The sequence below is a fragment of the Elgaria multicarinata genome, chromosome 16 (assembly GCF_023053635.1).
Source record: "Elgaria multicarinata webbii isolate HBS135686 ecotype San Diego chromosome 16, rElgMul1.1.pri, whole genome shotgun sequence".
NCBI lineage: Eukaryota > Metazoa > Chordata > Lepidosauria > Squamata > Anguidae > Elgaria > Elgaria multicarinata.
In genome coordinates this window covers 29,839,858-29,859,776 of record NC_086186.1, presented here as the reverse complement: position 1 = coordinate 29,859,776, position 19,919 = coordinate 29,839,858, and the positions used below count along the sequence as shown (strand labels likewise).

Genomic DNA, 19,919 nt, shown 5'->3' with positions numbered 1-19,919 from the left:
CATCAGACGTCATAAAGGAGCGCCAGGAAAGGCAGGGCAAGTCACCGGGCTGTTTCTGTGGCAACGGGGAACCGAGCGAGCCGAGGACCAGGCCCGGCAGCAGCCGCCGCTTTATTTGTGCGGGCAAATAAAGAGCAGGCGCTCATCCGGAAGGCGAGGGGATAAACCTTTGCACAGCCCTGGAAGAAATCCGTTTCCTGTGTTTGGAAGTAACGGGCACCAGCAGTTAATCAAATGGCAGCTTTCAATCTTTCCTCGCAGATGGAGGAGAGGAGAGGAGAGGAGAGGCGCCTGAGCCTGACTCTTGCAGCAAATTGTGCTTGACATGCTAAACCAGATGTGGCTGGGGGTTGAGAGAGGATGGTTTGGGAAGGGTCTTCCTCTCCTCTCACTCCACCCACCCAGGTATTGTTGCTGGTGTAGTCCTAGGGTGACCCTATGAAAAGGAGGACCAGGCTCCTGTATCTTTAACAGTTGTATTGAAAAGGGAATTTCAGCAGGTGTCATTTGTACATATGGAAAACCTGGTGAAATTTCCTCATCACAACAGTTAAAGCTGCAGGAACCCTGCCCTCTTTTAAATCTGGTCACAGTATAACTGCAGTATAGCTCCTGCAGCTTTAACTGTTGTGATGAAGAGGAAATTTCATCAGGTGCTGCATGCATACAAATGCCACCTGCTGAAATTCCCTTTTCTATGCAACTGTTAAAGATACAGGAGCCCTGTCCTCCTTTTCATATGGTCACCCTATGTAGTCCCCACCCCACAGTCTCATTCCGCAAGCATGAACCCAGCTAGGACTATGAATTCAGTGGCCGCGGAAGAGGACCGCCACCTCCTTTGCTCCTGGGCTTGGAGCATTCAGATCCCAGTACCAGACATAGATATTCCATTCTCAGGGTGGAAAAGAAAATGGAAACCTGAAAACAAATCAGCCGGGGGACTCTGGATCAATAGCTCAATGATACCAAAGTATCGGTGAGCCCACAAATGTTTAAAGCAAAGAGCCAAAACTTTGGATATAGGCTCTAGTTAATGTATTTTCTAAAATAGGATGAACGCATTGCACATTCAAAGATTGTTTATCCTATAATGAACTTCGTTTATTGTTACCAAAAAGTGCATGTGTAAACTTCAGCAGAAGCTACTTACAAAAATATACATTTAGACAAACAATTTTAAAAAAACCTGATCACATTTCATTCCAAGTTTCTGAATTAGGAAGATCTGTACATTATTACTGAGTGATAGAAATATTACACCCAGTTATGCTTGACAATACTATGTCTTTCCAAGCATATAAGATACGTGCAAATACTTAAAGGCCACTGTAGCTTCTTTGGCATGGAAGATGACCAGTGTTTCTATCGTGCAAACTGTCATATCTGAATAAATTATCATCGCTGCTGTTACAAAGTTTAGTGGTTGGAGTTATGCAGAGTTCTCACAGAGTCCTCAGACTTGCAGTTCTGGTAAAGCATTCTAAATGGTCAAATGATAATAATTTAAAAGCCACATCCCAGATTGTGTACAACTTCAAGCTCATGTGATAGAAAAACTGCAGTATAAAATTCAGTTCATAATAAAAGTCCCTTATGTCACTTATCAAGGAATATGCACCAAACTTTCTTCAAAGCAGGATAAGTATGTGTTGTATCTTCTATGTTAACAGTAGTATAAATTTTGTTTGGGTTTTTAAATGATAAGCTCTAGTCCCTGCTGCGTTTTCTTCCTTCCTTGGAGAATTTTGGTATAGAATAGAGGGTGGTTGAGAAAGCAGCAATGATGATAAGACTGACGGCAGTGGAAGCCACAACTAAACCAACTGTTTGAGAAAAGGAGGGGGCTGGTAAGGAAGCCTGCAGCCACTCGCGCCGGTCGGTCATGTCTACGAGAAGTGCTTCCATCTGGAAGTGGGTCCCAATGACCCCACAGATGTGGAAGAGCTGGTGACTGTGCCCTGCAAGAGATCAAAGAAGCACGACACTCAGAATGTTTCCCAAGGGTTTAGGAACCCTCACACAGTGGGCAAAGTTAACTGGGAGCCTCTCCGGCCCAAAGTCTGTGGATGACAATGGAGAGCCAATGTGGTCTTGCACAGGCCCTGGCAGTGATGTTAGGTGGAAAACATTCCAGTGCTTTCATTTTGTCTGGAATATTTTCCATTTCATAAGTTCTTTAGTAACAATGAATGGATGCCGATTGCAAATAGAATATTCGTCAAGCTTGGCAGTTTCAAAGTTGCAATTGGAGTTTTTCAGGTGATTATCCCTAGCAAGTATGTGAGAGAAATACATAGATGTCTCAGAGTGAAATGGAAATAATAAATAGTGACAGTGAAACTGACGGTGCCCCAATAACCTTGGCGGAGGAGTACTGACCTCTGCTGAAACAGATGAGTGGTTGTCGGCATATCATGCTAAAATTACTTAGTGGAGCCTTCCCCAACCTCGTGCCCCCCAGATGTCTTGAAATACAACTCACAGTATCCCAGGAGTTGCAGGCCAACATATTTGGAAGGCACTAGGTTGGGGAACGCTGAATTAGTGCATCAACAGTTTTTTCTACCTTTGTTTCTTTCACACATTAAAACAATAAGGGAAGTATATGCTATTGTCTAAACTTTTGCAAGTATTCCAATAAAAATATATAATGTAGCATTTAAGTCACATTAAATGTGCTTTAATTTTTCCTCATATCTTTGAGGTCAAATTGGTGTATTGGGACAAAAAATTAATGCCAGGCACTTTAACATATTTTAAATCTGCCATTGTATCTTAAAACCCTGCATTGCTGCCATGTTTTATTATGATTGTACTTTTAAACTGTAGCTTTAATATGTATATTTTATGCTGTATTTTGTGGTTTAAATTTTTGTGAACTGCCTGCAAAAGTATGTATAAGTAAATTCTTCCTTTGGCTTTGTTGATTGTTTTACTTGTATTTAGTAAAGATGCCAATTTGAAAATCTTTAGTGTGAGAGTGATCTCCCGTTTCCCTTAGTACATAGCAAGTAGCCCATCTCTGGCGTCGCAGATTCCCCATCCCTTGCAGCTGTTCCACTTTTATTGCCTGTCTCAGATGTGATCACAACCCATCTTGTTCAAAGAGACTGCCCTATGGTTCCCCGGTGCTGCACAGCCCCCATTCATTTCAGTGGCACTTGGAAGGAGAAGAGCGCCTTCTGCTTGCTCTTACCGATATAGTCAAATAGTCCAGGTGCCAGCCGCTCTGGCAGGTGTGTAGCAAAAAGGAAGCAGGTGAGCCAGGCGAAAGCAATGTGCCTGTAGTGGAGCGGGACGGCATTCTCCGTGCAGCCTCTTGCTGTGCACAAGTACAACTGTGATATAGACCGGAAAATGTCAGAGAGGGGGAAAAGAAGAAATTAACGTTTAGTCCATCAAAACCAGCAATCCCTCCAGCTTGGCTTCTGGAATGAACAGGGCAATCGCAGACACAAGATCCCTGTACATATCTCAGCTCTAGATCAGCACATATTTTTTTAAAACAAATGATTTCTTGCTGCATTTTAAATACAAACATATTTCCAGCATGATCCCGAGCATGTTGATCCAGGACTAAGTCCCGATGAATTCAATGGGACGTACTTCTCAGTAGGACCGCAGCCTCGGTCTCATTAATGCCTCACTTCCCAGGAGTACATGGATTTTCTGGTATATTTATTTTTATATATTTGGATTCTTGGCCCACCAAATGCTGAGAGTCCTGTAAGAAGACCTGGTTCCCTGCTTCCTGCCTGGCTCATTTTCCCTCTGCCCCAAAGGAACACTGCCCTGACTGACTCCAGCTTCAAAAGCTCCCCCTCCTCTGTTTAGGACCAAGCCGTTATGCACAGCTTTGTTCTGCGAGTGACTCTATTGAGTTTTATAGCACAATGTATTGTTATTTAATATCTTAATATTTATGTATTGCTGCCTTATGAATCATTTGTTTCACTGTTCTAAATATTAAGACATTATAGTTTGAGGTTGATTTCTGAATTACTGTTATATCTTGTCAGTTTGGATATTTGTTGTTTATTCGTTCAATCGCTTCCGACTCTTCGTGACTTCATGGACCAGCCCACGCCAGAGCTTTCTGTCGGCCGTCGCCACCCCCAGCTCCCCCAAGGTCAAGTCCGTCACCTCCAGAATCTTGCCCTTGGTCGGCCCCTCTTCCTTTTGCCTTCCACTTTCCCTAGCATCAGCCTCTTCTCCAGGGTATCCTGTCTTCTCATTATGTGGCCAAAGTACTTCAGTTTTGCCATTCCCTCAAGTGAGAAGTCTGGCTTTATTTCCTGGAGTATGGCCTGGTTTGGTCTTCTTGCAGTCCAAGGCGCTCTCAGATTAAAAGCAGTATATATGGAAAGGTAGATTTCCAGTAGATTTCCAGCACAATCCTTTACATGTCTACTCAGAAGTACGCCCTATTGTGTTCAATGGGACTTACTCCAGGTACGTGTGTACAGAACTGCAGCATTGACTACCGATGGGTGTGAAAGCACAGCAAACGGGATCCGTACCCTGTAGAAAAGAGGCGCGCTGTCATACACATAAGGATACGCAAAGGCCAGGATGCGAATCGCTTTGCTGAACTTTGGCTTCTCCATTTCAGTGAACCTGAATGCATTAAAACAAAAAACAACAACAAGATTTTGGCTTGCAGAACATGTGTGGCTTAACGGGGGTGTTGCTGGTTTTTGACTCGTTTTCGCAAAGTTTTCTGCAGCCATTGTGATTTGTGTTACCACACAAAGGGAAGAGTTGCAGCTTCCTTATATTAGAATATGCATCCTATCCTAGCCCTGTATGCTTAGAATAGCTGAGGTGAAATACAGAGGATATTTGTTCATGGCTCAATTAAACATTTCATCCACTTTATTTTTGCTCAAGACAGCGTGGCACCCTTCCATGGTATGAAAAAGTGAGCCCCGCACTGGTTAGGCATGGTCTGAGCCATACCGTGTCCTGCACCAAAGCTTTACTTTTGTGCTTAAATGATTCTGAAACCTTTGTTCAGCAAAAGCTCATTCAAGTTTATAAAGACAGGCAGAACCAAAGCAAGAGGCTTGAATAAATAATTTGAATTCTTGGTATGTGTGTTTTCCTTTCACAGTATGCTGGCATCAAAGGAGCTTGTGGCCAATTTCCCAGCTGATGAATTGTCCAAATGCATCACATTATGGGACATATCCCTGCCAAGTTGTTGAAGGTGGTCAAAAGTCATGCACCAGAGCATTCTCATGGTCACCTACAATTCAAACACACTGCCTTATGCTGCATCAAGCCTTATGCTGCATGGCTTTTGAACCACAGAACCAAATGCAGTTTATCCAAGTTCTGATTAAGCATCTGGAGGGCAGAATGCATGAAAAATAAGGGAAGCGCAGGAGGATGAGGGCAAGGAAAGAGCAAATAAAATCTGCGACAAAAGGAGGCTGCAACGTAGATTTACCAAAATACAAAAAGGAAACAATTGTTTTTATCAATGAGTTATGATTTGACATCAACGGGTAGAATTTCCTCTTTGCAACTTTTATGTAGCTGCTGATATTAGCTATTGTGATCATAAGGTGGATTTCTTCCCAATTAAGAGTCCATATTGATAAGGGAGGGGTTCATGCTTTGGCCACTAATAGTCATTAATTAAGTGGAAACACTCTTTCCATTTTCCGTGCGCGCCTGCTTTCAAGCATGCAGACAGCGCACTGATGGAGGAGGCCAACATTACCTTTCTATGATGCCACTGTTATAATGGAAATAGGGAAGGCCAAGCCTGTCAATCACAAACAGGAAGTTCAAATGAGAGAGAGAGAGAACAATGCTTTAATAGAGAAATAAATGCCTGATTTCATATAATAAATGTGTATCTTGTTGCCTTTCAGTGCTTTCAAACGAATGCTCAGGTTATATGGATGATATTCACATGTATGGATTCACCCACCCTGCCCCTAGATAACAGCAGCCTTTGAAAATGATCCCATGCAGGGCCAGATTGTAAAATGCTTTCTACCACCACCACCCCGATCCAGACCAAAACACTGCATGCCTTTGACGTTCCCAGGTCTCACACACATTGGCCGTATTGGTCACGCGTATACATCCCCACCCCACCCCCCAGGAACATCAGCAGCATTGTGGACATGGTAGGTGGGTGGGGCAACCTACCACATGCATCTGGCGCAGTTCTATGTGAAATATTCACCCCAGTCCATGACAGTAAGTTCCAAAGCTACACATATAAAAAAATAGCCATATCCAGGACAGAAAGCCAACAATACCTGGAATAGCAGGAAAGGCTTGTGCTAATAATTGTGTTAAGCACAGCAAAGGAGAGGTAGTAATGGTGGAATGTGCTGTCCGTCCATTCTTCTGGGAAAATGTAGGCAGAGTAAGCCACGGCAGAGCCTGAAAAGAAAACAAATAACCCTCTAAATCTAACCAAGTTTCCATAACTATTTCATCGCTCCAATACTGAACCTGGGTGGTCCGTGCCAATCAGAACAGAGCTAAAACAAGATTGCCCTTAAAGAAAATCGACACGCCCAAGAGAACCCGGTTTTGTCCACCTCAGAGGTTTACAGGGCTACTGTGCAAGGGGGTGGTGGGAGGAAGTAGGAAAGAGAACAAGAGATGGGGAGGAATCAGCAGCAGCAGCAGGAACGGAGGGAGAAAGTCATGAAAAGGACAGGGGATAGAATAAGAAAAGGAGGCAGAGACAGGTGGGCGAAGGGAAGCGAGAGTTAGAAGAGTAAAGGGCTGGTGGGGAGGGGGGGATACGCAGGACACAGCACAGCAGCTCCTTGCAGCTTCCACTTGTACTTCAGAATCAAGATGTTTCAAGTTCAAACCAACCTGTGCAGCAGCAGAGCCGGGGAACATCGGGCCCTCCAGATGCTCTTGTCCTGCAACTCCCAGCATCCTTCACCATTGATCAGGCTGGCTAGGACTCACGGCAATTGCAATCCAGCAACATCTGGGGGCTACCTAGATGGTGCCATGTTTGTTGCTACCCTGTTTAAAGAAACCCCACGCTTTCTCTGTTGCGTGATGGCAGCTAACCCCAACGCAGAGAAAGTGCAGGGTTTCCGGCAGCCATTCGGCTCGCCGGGCCTGCTCCGAGTCCTCTGCCCAGATGGATGGTGACCAATCAGGGGTTGCCATCTGCCCAGGAAAGCCACCACTGCAACACTAGAGCGAGGTTAGACGTTAATTGCGGCACATTCGCCTTGCTCCATCGAAAAAGTTGGGGTAAGTCCCTGACCTTTTTGACTCACGGCTTTGCGGGAAAGCCCTGCGATGGCTGCAAGGTGGCTGCTGCAGTGTACAAGCGCCACAGCGTCACCGCATACCCACCGCAGGGCTTTCAGGGCATCTAGGCAGTCCCCTGGAGAGCCACACCTCCTGTACTCCTATTAGGCAGTCTTCAAGTCAGCTGCTGAAGCTAAATAGGTTTCTCGCTTTGAGGTTTCCATGCCGAGGAGCACACCAGATTGATTCCACTCGCCAAAAAGAAACATTAAGGCGTGCATGCTTTTTTCTTTTTTAAAGGAGGTGAAAAATACTTTTGAGGTGATTCTTCACCAGTGTGAAGACTTGATATAACAACTGGTGCGTGGAAGCAAATTGCTAAAGTTTTAACTCCTCAAAGCAAGGCAGCCTTAAAAAAAAATGGGGGTGGGCAGGTCAGTCATTTAGGACAACAAGGCTTGAAAGATCCTTAAAGGCAGGCACTTTTACCTTTGAAATAAAAGAGGAATCAGCTTTGAAGACAGGATAGTTACTTCTACACACCCTTCAAAGCACACATATTTTGTACTCTGCTTTCAGCCACCAAGAACAAAACCTCACAGGGTGGTTGTGAGGATAAAAGAGCGAGGAGGAGGACCATGTCAGCCACATTGGGTTCCATGCACGAAGGAAAAAGATAGGATTCAAATGTATTCATAAGTCATCAGTTTTCTTCTGGGGAAATTGTCACAGGCATTATCCCTTACAAGTCCATGATGTTCATGAAACCACATGCCGCACAGCACTCACGAGTCCCAATTGTGGTGCCAGCTGCAGGAAAACAGGCATTTTCCTGGCGACAAGATGTTGCAGCTTGAGTGTTAGGGAGTTGCACTACTCCTGCCGGAGAAGAAAGACCTGGAATAAAGACCCCCTGTGCATTTATGGCTCCCTCACCTAAGCTGTACAAAGCGAGAGCACCATAGTCGAAGAAATAGCATATGTGCCTTGCGCAGCTGGACATTGTGCTGAAGGTATGGGCAAAGCTGGATGCCAGTGGATAAATGCAGCAGGTAGCCATGTAGGTGAGGAAGGGCCAGGTGTAGCGGTCGCTCCAGACATCCAGGGCATAAGACCAGGCCAAAAACTTCCATAGGAAGTACCTGAAATGCAGAACACCCAATCAGCTCATGGAAGCAACAGTCTTGTGCTTCTAAGTCTTGTGCCAAAGGAAGTGAGGCAGGTGGCTACCAGGAGGAGGAGGGCCTTCTCTGCTGTGGCACCCCGGCTGTGGAATGAGCTCCCTAAGGAGGTTCGCCTGGCACCCACACTGTATTCTTTCAGACGCCAGGTGAAGACCTTTTTATTCTCTCAGCATTTTGACAGTCTATAAATGTAATTTTAACTTTGCTGTTTTAAATTTGTATTTTAGATTTGTATTTCTGTATACAAATTTCTGTATACAGATTTGTATCACCGCTGCTGATTTTTTCCTGGTTGTGCTTTTATATTGTATTTTATGTCATGTTTTTATACTGTTCGTTTTATACTTTGAATGGTTTTAATTTTTGTGAACCGCCCAGGGAGCTTTGGCTATTGGGCAGTATAAAAATGCAATAAATAAATAAATAAATAAATACATAAATAAATAAATAACAACCTCTTCTATCGAAAAGGGCTGGATGCCCACCTCTGGGGAGCAGGAGAAGACCCTGAAACAACCAGGACTGTTATTTCCATGTCAACCCAATGAAGTCAGATCACTGAGACATATCTGGACCCCCGAGTCTTCGCCACAGGGAGTTCTTCAGGATCAGGTCAAGGCCTGGGCTCTCTTTGCAAGAAGAGGCATCTTCAGACTCACCTGCTACCCACCTATTGTGACAGCAGTTACTGTGTGGAATGCAGCTGCGTCAGCATCACATCTGTGGTGAGAGCCTCATCCGTGGTGGCGCAGGAGACAATGTGCCCCCCCAACACCTGCTCCATTGAGCAGCTTTTAAAAGGGTTGTTTTAAAAAGTATTAGTTATTAAGTTACTGAGCGCTTGAGTGCTACCCCACTGTACCACTCATGTAAAGCTATGTTCAAGCAGCACTTTAAACAAAAATGGAACAAAAATGTATCAAACTTCAGCATGGGGACCTTTTGCCCTGAGACAAAATGTTTCCCCCTCTTTAACAACAACAAAGCATTAGAAAAGTTGGCCCTCCCTTTCCTGCATCAAGGTTCCACACGCAGCTCCACGCCAAGAGCCCATAGAAGAAGCCTCATGGCAAGTATCAAGAAATACAACACGCTGTTGATATATTACAAACGCACACACACATATTCACACACCAGGCAGACAGAAAATGTGTCCAGATGTTCAGGGTTTCATTTGTCATTTGGAAGACACTGAAGATGCAATCTGTTGCAGAACTCCTTGGGTGGCGGTACCCAAAAAGAATGCCTTGCTCCCGGAAGACCTACAAAAGATGGACCAACAAAGTGTAAGGGGGTCATCTGTACAGGGCACTTCCAGGTGAGGGCTGTATTGCACAATCGCCCTGCCTAATTTGTGGGATGTTATAGGGAAGTCTAGGCAGGGTTGGTTTGTCACTTGTAGCCCTCCTGTTTTCTCACCATTTTGTCTGACTTTTCTATCACAGAAAATCCACGAAGCAGGAAAAGGCAGAACAGTTGCACGAGACCTTTGTCCTGGGAATGTTCGGAGTCCTCCTAAGACTCTGGGGACTGTTTGGGGCTTTTTGCTTCAGACGCGTCCACCAGATGTCTCCACCACCACAGTTATCAACAGAGCCTACAACTGAAGTCCGAACACAGGAACCCTACTCTCACACCATTCCATATGAGCTGGGAGCAACGCGGCCGGCATTCTTCGGAAATGCATATTTCATAGGTGATTAAAAATGAAGCTGACAACTGCAAATGGATAACGAGTCATTTAGTTCTGGGGCTCATTTAGGTTGTAGTTGTGCATTGCACTGAATTCCACGGTAACCTGTTGTACCAAAAGCAACGAAGTGTCTGTGGGCCAGAGTCCACTTGTCAGACTCATGAAGAGGTCAGCCAGGTGGAGGTAGCTATAGAGTACAGGGAGGAGGAGGAGGAGGAAGAGGAGGAGGAGGAGGAGGAGGAGGAAGAAAGCATTGCTTACAAAGAGAGACCAAGAGGCTGTACAAGGTAAGAGTGAGCAGAAAGCGTGCCACACTGCTATGTGGACCAACAGTGAATCAGACAGAAGCTAATCAGCCTGAGCATGAGGCATGCCTCTCTAGCAGCCGCTGGCAATGAATAGCAAAGCAGGATCAATGGCGCAGATAAACACCTTGAGAGGGGCAGTCAGGGAGTAGGCCACGCCCAGGATTTGTGGAGTGCAAATTCCACAATGCCCAATTAGCTCATGAATCCCAATTTGGCAGTTTCACACCGAAAGGCTTCTGCTGTCCTAGGGTGACTTTGAGGTCTGCTGAAAATTCTGAGAGTTACCATTTAACTTCACTTAATGTTTATGTGACCGCCTTATACTGCCTGCCGAGGGAACGGCGTCAGAGCCGTGTCCCTTCTGGCTGCAGCTTTTCGGATATTGTGCACTGGTCTCGCCCAGCCTTGCTGCTTCTCCCACCCGCAGGGCTGCAGTGCAAGCGGGGCCTCCCGTGTCCAGCCACTGGGAAACTGTCCGGCCTCCTCTAGCACCATGCCAGGAGCTTCCTCCAAGCCCCCCCCCCCCCCAGCAAAGCAGGCGGCTGGAGTGCCCTGCCCCTTCAAAGAAGGCTCAGAGCGGTGAGCTGCAGGGAACAGAATTCAGACCATGCTGCGCTGGAGGACTCCTTGCCATTGAGGCCACCTGAACAAGACCCAAGCTGGCATTTTAGTTGCAGGAGTAGTGTTTTAAAAAAGGTCTCCACCTACTTAAGTTTACTTACTTTGGGAACTTGGTTAGTGTTGAGCAGGTGGGGAAGCTTCGAACTCAGCATGGTCGGGAGAGGCGCTGGGTGGAGAGTTTTGCTATACAAGAACTTTGCCGCTTCTGGGGTTAAGCCTCCATCTGGCTTTTGGTTCAGGCGTGTTCTGCCTTTACCCCATGAAACACCTTCCCTCAGATCTTGCAGCAGCCGCGGCGGCCCGGAGATGATTTCAAAATGAGAGAGAAAAGTGGGGTGAGGGGGGAGAGAGAGAGAGAGAGAGAGAGAGCGCACGAGTGTCAACAAGGTTGCTATAGGAATGAAAGTAATCCAAAGATGGGCCTCAACCACCAGGCAACTGTACAAGCCAGCAGGCTGTAGCAAGGACAGCGCAGGTTTCGGCTACACCCAGGCTGTTGCCCAACAACTTTTCCACTTTATGCAAGAGGCTGCCAAAATTAGAGCTGGCAGCCCAAAAGAGGTTGGTGCCAGAGGCAGAAAGCTGAAACGGCATCCCTCGTGCAATTTAACAAGGGCACCAGGACATTCTCATTCCAAGCCCCTTGGAAGGAGCAGGATCTGGGCCCAAGCTGCAAGCCCACAGGGGGCTTCAAGACGGGCTCCCTGGACCACCGCAGCATGGCTTTGCTTGTACAGGTGAAGGTGAGGATTCAAGCGTACCCTTTGTTCGTTCTACCCACAGCCCACCACCATACACAGCAACATATGCCACGACTCAAGGCTCAACAACGCCCAAACTGCTCTCACAAGAATTGCAAGAACCTTCCGTTTGGGCTGCTTTCGGGGTCCGCGGATTTTTTAAAAGTTACTTTAACCCTTTGGTGGGTTTTATTAGGATCTATATAAGAATACGGTAGTGTGAGGCTTATTACTAGAGCTCTCCGAGACCGATTTTGCTCATTTTTGTTTTAAACTGAAGCTTGAGCAGTGTAGGTGTGCAGAAAAATTTGCAAGTTCAAAAAAGTCAAAAGCTCAAGCTTTAATATCAAAACAGTATGTTTCCTGAGCCAGTCTCCGAGGTTCTGCGGGGCCTTCAGCGCATCCACCCCACAACAGGTATCAGGCATAAACAGCACCTTTTACCAGCACTAATAGCAAGGATTCATCCATGGCGCAGGGTGCCAGAATGCTGTACCTCGGAACCTGTGTGGCACGGTGCCCAGGAACTTGACTAGCCCCCTGCTCCCTCCGGCATCCTCCTGAACTCTGCACCGCGAGGGGGAGCCTCACGGAATGGAGGGAAGCCCTCCCCGCACATGCGCAGCAGTGCCTCACCTGGAACCTGTCTTTTCTACAGTGCAGAAAAAGCACTGTTGCCACTCAGCACCCCGTGAGATGCAAAGGAGTGGGGGTTTAAGCCACACCCCCGAGGAGGAGGAGGAGGAAGTGTTACTGCTTTACAGCTTTCACAAGCCAGGGCTGCAGTAGTGCACTCCTGGGCGCAGCGCCTCAGGAATAAATCCCATAGAACGCAATGGGATCTGCTCCCAGCAAGTCAGCTGTGCATCGCAGCCTTGGAAAAGCAACTTCTATGGAGGAAAACAAAGAGCGGGGAGTTTGTGGAACAACAAGCAACGATTAGTAATCCGCCTCTGCAAAATGCAGCCCCCATTTTGCTGATTTTTTAGAGATGAGCCTGCAGAATAGAACGAAAACTTCTGGATTCCCCCATTCAGAATGGGGCAGGATGTATTGTCCTGGCTCACCTCCGGCTTTGTGACTTTTTCACCTTGCCAAATGTGATGTCATCGCATTCTCTACAGGATCCCTGCTTGGCTGGGATCACCAGAATTTAGGCAGCCTTTTAAAAAGAGAAAATGACACCGAAGCTGCATGTTGGGAAAAGGAAGTGCCAAGGCCCAAGCAGCCGAAAGCGTGCCAAAGAGGCGGCGTAGGAAGGGGGTCCCCCCCCCAGCACATGCTGCCCCCCCCAGCACATGCTGCCCTCCCAAATTTTCATTGGTGAAAATTCAGCTCTGCCTTATTAACTACCCTAAATAACTGGGGGATGGGTGGGCTGTGAATTCCTCTGCCTCCTTCTCCTTCCTGGAAAGCTACTCAAGTGCTCCGGGGCTGTTCTGCGGTGCGTACAGTGGCTAAAGCCCAGCCGGGAGGCTGATGATGGGCACCGGCAGCCCTCCCTGAAATCGGCCAGGAGCCACCAAGACCCAGGCAGAAGCGGACTTCCAAAGGGAGCCGTTGGCGACCCACAGGAAGCCTGCAAGAGCTGTGGGGGAAGTTCCATAACTCAGCCACACCTTTTGTCAGCCTGCAATTATCCTTTACATCTTTTCTTCTCCTTTTTTTTAAAAAACCCAACACCACCCCCCAATTCCCTCAGTTCTTTTCCTTTCCTTTCCTATAATTACAGCCTGCAACCTTACATCTTGCAACAACAGGCAAGAAAGGGTTTCCCGAGGTTGGGGCCTTACAAAATTCCAGCCAAGGAGAAATCTGGCATTCACCATGTAGGCCATTTCACGGCGCGTCGGACCTCAGCGCCACGGCCAGCCCTGGAAGCCAGGCAAGCAGCCAGAGTTCAGATCGCCACGGCCCGGGCTCAGGGGGGAAACCCCTGCTCTGCATGCAGAAGGCGACAGGTTCGATCCCCGGCAGCATCCCCAGCTAGGGCTGGAAAAACGGCTGCCTGGCACCCTGGAGAGCTGCTGCTGCCAGCCAGCGCCGACAATACTGGGCGAGATGGACCCAGGGCCTGACTCAGCAGAGGCTAGCCTACGATGCTCCTGTTTTACAGACAGGAGGCGGAAGACGGGAGGCTTGCCTAACTTCCACAGCCAAAGAGACGTTCCAAGCTAAGGCTGCCCGAGTCTTGGTCTTCTCCCCCCCCCCCTTATTGCATGCCATGCAGCCACCTACCTTCCCTGCTGCATTCAGCCGGCAGAGCGTCACTCTCAGGCGTCACCGGGGCCAGGGGCTTGGCCACCTTCTCTTGGCGCTTATCTCAAAATGCCACCTGAGCGCGCACACACAAGCCCTTGCACCGAGAGGGGGCCCTTTTGCCAAACACCCAGTGCCACGATGCCACACCCAGCTCTGCAGAAGCACGTGTCCTTGGGAGATGGTATTCCTGCCGGGGTGTTCAGGGCCGGGGAGCCCCGCGCACCCTTCGGAGCCGGACTTTCCTTCCCCGGAGGCAAAGCCAGCACTCAGGCACCTGCCCCACGGTCTCCCGCACAACGGCCAGGGGAGGGGGGGCGCGGACAAAGCCAGTGGGCACCTGCAGGAAGACTCCACGTTCTGAGCAAACATTGGAGCTGTTAATGAATAACGTTTTACGACTTGCCCAGATTCATCCATAAAGCCTGAGCCCAAACGTCCCAGCGCAGCGGTCGTCACGGGGCGCAAGAAGCAAACCTAGGCCAAATCGGATGCGATTTTGTATGACTCCAAGCAAGAGGCGGGTGCAGGAGAGGGTCCGGCTGGCTTGTGCCCCACATTCGTTCAGGTCAGAGGAGGCGGCCAGGCCAACTTCCCATTCCAAGCCCCCAGCATTCCAGGCCTGGCTGAGCCCCACGGTGGAGAACAGGCCCCAAACCTAAGGAGGGGCCTGGATGACACCACCGGGTCCGGCCCGTCTCCTCCAGCATCCTCTCCCTCACGGTGGGGAGACCTCCGGTAGGGCAGGAACGACACGCCGCCTGGCCCGGCACTCGGCGATGCGGTGACTCAGGCTCCGGAGGCTCCACGTCCGCCTGGCTCAGGGCGAAGCAGAGGCCCCCTCGCGCAACCCCAGCTGCTGCGCCGTTGCCAAATCCCCCTCTGCTCTGGCTGGAGGAAGGCGGGCAGCGTTAGCAGGAGCGAACACCAAGCCAGTTCTCAGAACTACGTCAGCCTGGGGGCAGCACAGGCTTCCTTTTCCAGGCACAGGGCAAGTGGGGGCCCTGGGAGCAAAGCCAAGCCGGGGCTTCAGCAGGCGTCCAAAGGGCCAAGCTGGTCTCAGAAGAGAAGGGGCCCTGCAGTGTGCGAGCGAGCGGGGGGAGGGGAGGGGAGGGGGCCTTTCAGACATGGAAAAGTAGGAACCGACACCCCACAAAGCGGGATGAATGAAGCTCTCCACCCCGCCTTCTTCCACCGAGCTCTCCGACCCGGCCGGCTAGGAGGTAGGTGGGTGGCGGCGGCAAGGACGCCTCTTCCTCGTCTCTTCTCCAGGCAAGCTACATGATTGCTTTGGGGCCGCACTGGGGGTGCATGGAAGCGCCCTCAGTACGATGTGTGGAATCCCCCTTGGTCTTTGGAACCCTGCCCAGACCCAGCGGAAAGCAGCTAACCTTCAGGCTTCCGGCAAGCCTCCTACTCTTGAGAAGCCCTCTTACTCCTGAGGAAAACGGTTTCTTTGGACCCTCCTGCATATGCTTGGCTGATGGGAGGCCACCTGCACCTTTGGCTCCCTGGGCTCCTCTGACTCCCCAAGCGAGCCAAGTTCATCACGCACCTCAGGGACCCTTGTTCCGAAAGGCCCTGGTGCGGCCTCCTCCTCCTCCTCCGCAGCAGCAGCATGTAAGGAGTGCCGACGGGAATGCTGGAGTCACGGGGTCTCGTGGGGTCTCCAGCCTCAGGATCTTCACCAGGGGAGGAGACTTCCAGTTTGAAATTAAGCACTGGGCCATGTGGTATTACCCACAGATGAAGATTTTTATTTTTTATTTTTGCATTTTCTAGATTTCAGGTCATTGAACTCAACTTCCACCCAGTTGGCTCTTATTTATTTATAGCACCTTGCACGGGGTGTGAGTGGACATGCGCTAAGTCAGCACTGGCTTAACTCCTCCGCCGACTGGGCTCTGGAAAGGGCAGAACACTTTGCACTGGCCAGTCTGGGTCACACCCTGGAACCCCCTGGGCCACGGGCGGCTGGCGATCCTGGGGTGCCCCTTTCCAGCAGCCACCTGGCAACAGTCCTGTGAAGCATTTTCAGTTTGGAAGGTCACCATATCCCCCCCAGTGCCTCATTGAATTTGGTAGGAGAGAAAGACCAGAGAGCAAAGAATGAAGCTGGGAACGTCTTTGGTGCAACGACCCAGCCGGCCGGCCCTACCATTGGGCAGAGCGCCGTGGCTGCCGCAGGAAGTGGATCTGGAGAGAGCGCTGTAGGGGGGACCCTGGCCTGTTGCGCTCAGGTGCAGCGGCGGATCTCATCCCATTGCCAGTGTCGAAACCAGATTCAACAGCCAAGCCAGCCCACTGCTGTACGTGGAATGCGCGGGGCGGGGGGGGGGCATTTTGTCCCTCCCCTCAGAACGCCTCCGCCTGTCCCCGCTCCTGCTCCTGCTCCCGGCTGGGGCTTGACGCAAAGCGCCTGGGAGCCACCACTTGCCTGGCTTGGAGCGGGCAAACCTTCCGCCAAGTCACAATGACAAGTCACCGTTCAAGTTATTTAGCCCTCTCCCCTCTTGGGGGCGTTAGTCAATAGATGGATGAGCCAAGAGAACAAGAGGCCACGGCTGGGCGGCTCCATAAACCCTTTGCTTTTCCTGGATGAACGGAGTCGAGTGGCATCTAAGCGCCCGGCTGCATCCCGGCTTCCTGCCCATGGGTCCACACCAAGACAGGGCTGCTCAGAGAGCGGTTAAGGTTTTGCAAGGTGCGTGTTGAAGGGTTTCCCCATTCATTTGGCAACAGCAGCAGCAAGAAGCCAGCTGGGCTTGCGTAACGCTGGAACTCCAGAACGGCTTGGTGGTGCCTGCAGGCTGCCTCCAACCTACAGAAAAACGGGGGGAAAGACTTGGCCTGCAGCACGTTTGCCAAACAACCATTCTGGTGTTGCAAAAACACTGCCCACGGCGTCACTTGTAAGGAATGGGAACAGGAATGCGTCCTCAAACAGACCCATCTCCCACTAGCCCTGCTTGATGGCCGCGCTGCAAGTCCCCAAATCCTGCGGTTTCGCTCCCGGGGCTTTGTACCACATCACCCCCATGCCAAGGATCAAGCGCAGGGGTTATATGGACCATGGGGGTGGGGAGCCGCTGCCACCACCACCCGCCCCTCCCGGGATTTTCCCACCCAACCTCATGGTAGGGGGTCTGCCATCAGCCCAATCTCAACACATCCATTGGTTCAGGGCAACTGTCTGTAATGCTCTGCTTCATGCAGGGCTTTTTGAATTATTATCATTATCCCACTTTTTCCCCCTCTTGCAAGAAACCTAAGACAACTTACATGGCCCACCTGCTCTCCATTTTATCTTTACAACAACCCTGTGAGGTAGCTTAGGCCGCAAGTCAGTGACTGGCCCAGCATCACCCAGTGGGCTTCATGGCTGAGTGGGGACTAGAGCCTGGGTCTCCCCAGTCCAATACTCTTTACCCACTGCACCACACTGCCTCTAGCTCAAGCACTCCAGAGGGGCTACCGACTTCACTGTCCAGCTGACCAGAGGCAGGGGCCAGAAAAATCACACTTGCCTTCCTTCCCATGCAGATGCCAGGAAGGGAGAATCATAGAATAGCAGAGTTGGAAGGGGCCTACAAGGCCATCGAGTCCAACCCCCTGCTCAATGCAGGAATCCACCCTAAAGCATCCCTGACAAATGGCTGTCCAGAAGACAGGCAAATGCGGGTGCAAGGCGCCTCGTGGTGCCAAAGCGCCTCCATAAAGACGGGGCCTGGGCTATTCCATTGGGCTGTGAGAGGGTGAAGCCCCTGGATTTCAGGTTTCTACTAGACATTTAACCTTTGGGCAAAACCCCAGGTCACAACCCAGAGTTTCCAAGAGAGAAGTGGTGGGTTTCCCCAGCAGCTCGCCATTCCTGCCCTCCTGATCATGCCTCCTCACAAGGGCTTTGTGTCTTTTGGATGCCCCAGCACACCCATGGCCAAAGGGGAGGGGCAGGAAGCCCCCCCTCTTTCGTACTCTCTTCAGAGAAAAGATGGAGCCACCGTGCTTTTTAAGAGCCTCAAGAGTGCTCCTCTTCCTTCTGACTTTGCGGGAACTGGTGCAGCAAGTTTGCAAGTTGCAAAACAAGAACGGCATGAAACTGAAATGTAAACAGCCCTCCCAATTCAACAACAGCCTGATTATTATTATTTTCCTTCAAATGACTGTAATGAGATGGGGAGCGGTCTTGGTTGGTTACAAAAGAGGTTCTGTTGCTACACCAAAGGAATGAGGAACCAACCACGTCTTCTCAAGCAGGGGGGGGGGGAGCGGCAGAGCACCTGAGGCGGCTGCAACCCTCGGCCTCCTCCCCTGACATCCGTGGGGCTCAGTGCTGCCAGTTCACGGAGGCACGTCTTGAAGTCTGTGACGTCAAGCAGCGACTTGACTGAAGCATGAACTGTCAAAGATTAGCCACCACCGGTAGACCTTTCTCATCACCTTGGTGCCTTTTCGATGGAGGCCGTTGACTCTGCCCGGAATGTGTGAGCAGGTGGCGGCATGCGGGTGTGAACTTGCCCTTCCTTCCAGGGAAGCTCAGATCAGATCCGGCTGCAAGGAATTTAAGAGACTCTGGGGGAAAGGCCAGGGGGAGGGCGGTCTCCCCGCCTTCCTCCTCCCTGCACGACGCGTGTGCTTCTGCTGTTGGGCCCCTTCGTCCTCCAGGTCAGCCTGTTGTGCCCCCCCCCTTGGCTATGTATTTTTATATAGCACCACCATCTGTGTGCATGGTAACTTTACACAGTACAAAAGGCCAGGTCTCTGCCTCCAGGAGCTTACAAACAAAAGATTGATTGGAGAGAGTTAACAGAAGATGGGAGGGGAAATAAATGGAAGCAGGGCTAAATGGGAAAAGATGTGCTTATTTCAGCACATCGCAATCCCAGGCGTGTTTACCTGGTAGTAAATCCCATTGTGTTCAATGGGGTTTTCTCCCAGGCACCTGCGTAGGGGACTGCAGACTTAGGCTTAGCTACAGAGGTGCACGGGACCTGGGGGAAAGCCCTTCCCGCCTCACCTTGCTTGCTCTCTACCTCCCCCAAACAGGAGGCCTTTACCACACAGCTCCATTGGCAACCAGTTGCCCACTGCTGCTGGAGCCATCTCTGAAGACCTGCAGCATGGCTTATCCTTCAAACATGGGATCCAATAGAAATCATGGGACCACAATGTTTTGGAGCAGGCTTCCCAGAGCCAGAAGGAAACCTCCTGCTGAGAGAGGATATTGCTCAAACCAGGGGACCAGAAACCACCAGGCTGGTGAGGAGCTGTAGGAGCAGCCAGGGCGGCTCCGCTGGGCCTTCCCCAGGTGGGTGGCTTGGAAGCAGGAGCGTCAGCAGTGGCAGCGTCTCAGGCAGGGATCTGTGGACCCCAAGCAAAGCCCTCGAGTCTGAGGTCAGGATGAAACAGCGTGCGCCGAAGCTCGCCAGGTTTCACAGACATCTCATTTTAGAAATTAGGCACCGCTTACCTCTGCCAGCAGCAGGCCTTTGTCCAGGGAACGGAGAGCCACTCGGACTTCTTGGGTATATAGAACCGGAGAACTGCTCTCGTGGGACGAAAGGGGAAGTCCGTGACCGCCCCCTGCAAGAAGAAGGAGGGATGCTCTTCTCGGAAGGCGCAGGGGCGCCGTCAATTCATCTCTGCAGGTTCAAGAGTGCCGCGGGCGGCAGCGGCAGCGCTGGTGTCCAGAGCAGACCCAGCGAGAGCTCCCCAGAAGCCACTCCTGGTTCCGGATGTGTTTGCAATGAAAGGGAACATCTAGATGGGCTTTCATTTAAAGAGTCGTCCCCCACCCACCCCACCCACCTGCCAGATACTTGTTAAGCCAGCAAATCAGCCAAACGTTTTCTGAGCTCCATGC

The 19,919-nt window shown here is 50.2% G+C and overlaps 1 protein-coding gene across 1 annotated transcript; it reads right to left on the bottom strand.

Moving 5' to 3' along the window:
- Positions 1–1,103: 1,103 nt before the first annotated feature.
- PAQR5 (progestin and adipoQ receptor family member 5) lies at positions 1,104–11,254 on the bottom strand. The gene is made up of 7 exons (XM_063142212.1): positions 11,159–11,254; positions 9,570–9,697; positions 8,188–8,393; positions 6,282–6,408; positions 4,524–4,620; positions 3,200–3,341; positions 1,104–1,961 (listed from the first exon to the last, which is right to left on the bottom strand). Exons 1-7 carry the CDS (start codon positions 11,207–11,209, stop codon positions 1,711–1,713), a joined length of 1,002 nt encoding a protein of 333 aa, XP_062998282.1. The 5' UTR covers positions 11,210–11,254; the 3' UTR covers positions 1,104–1,710.
- Positions 11,255–19,919: the final 8,665 nt, after the last annotated feature.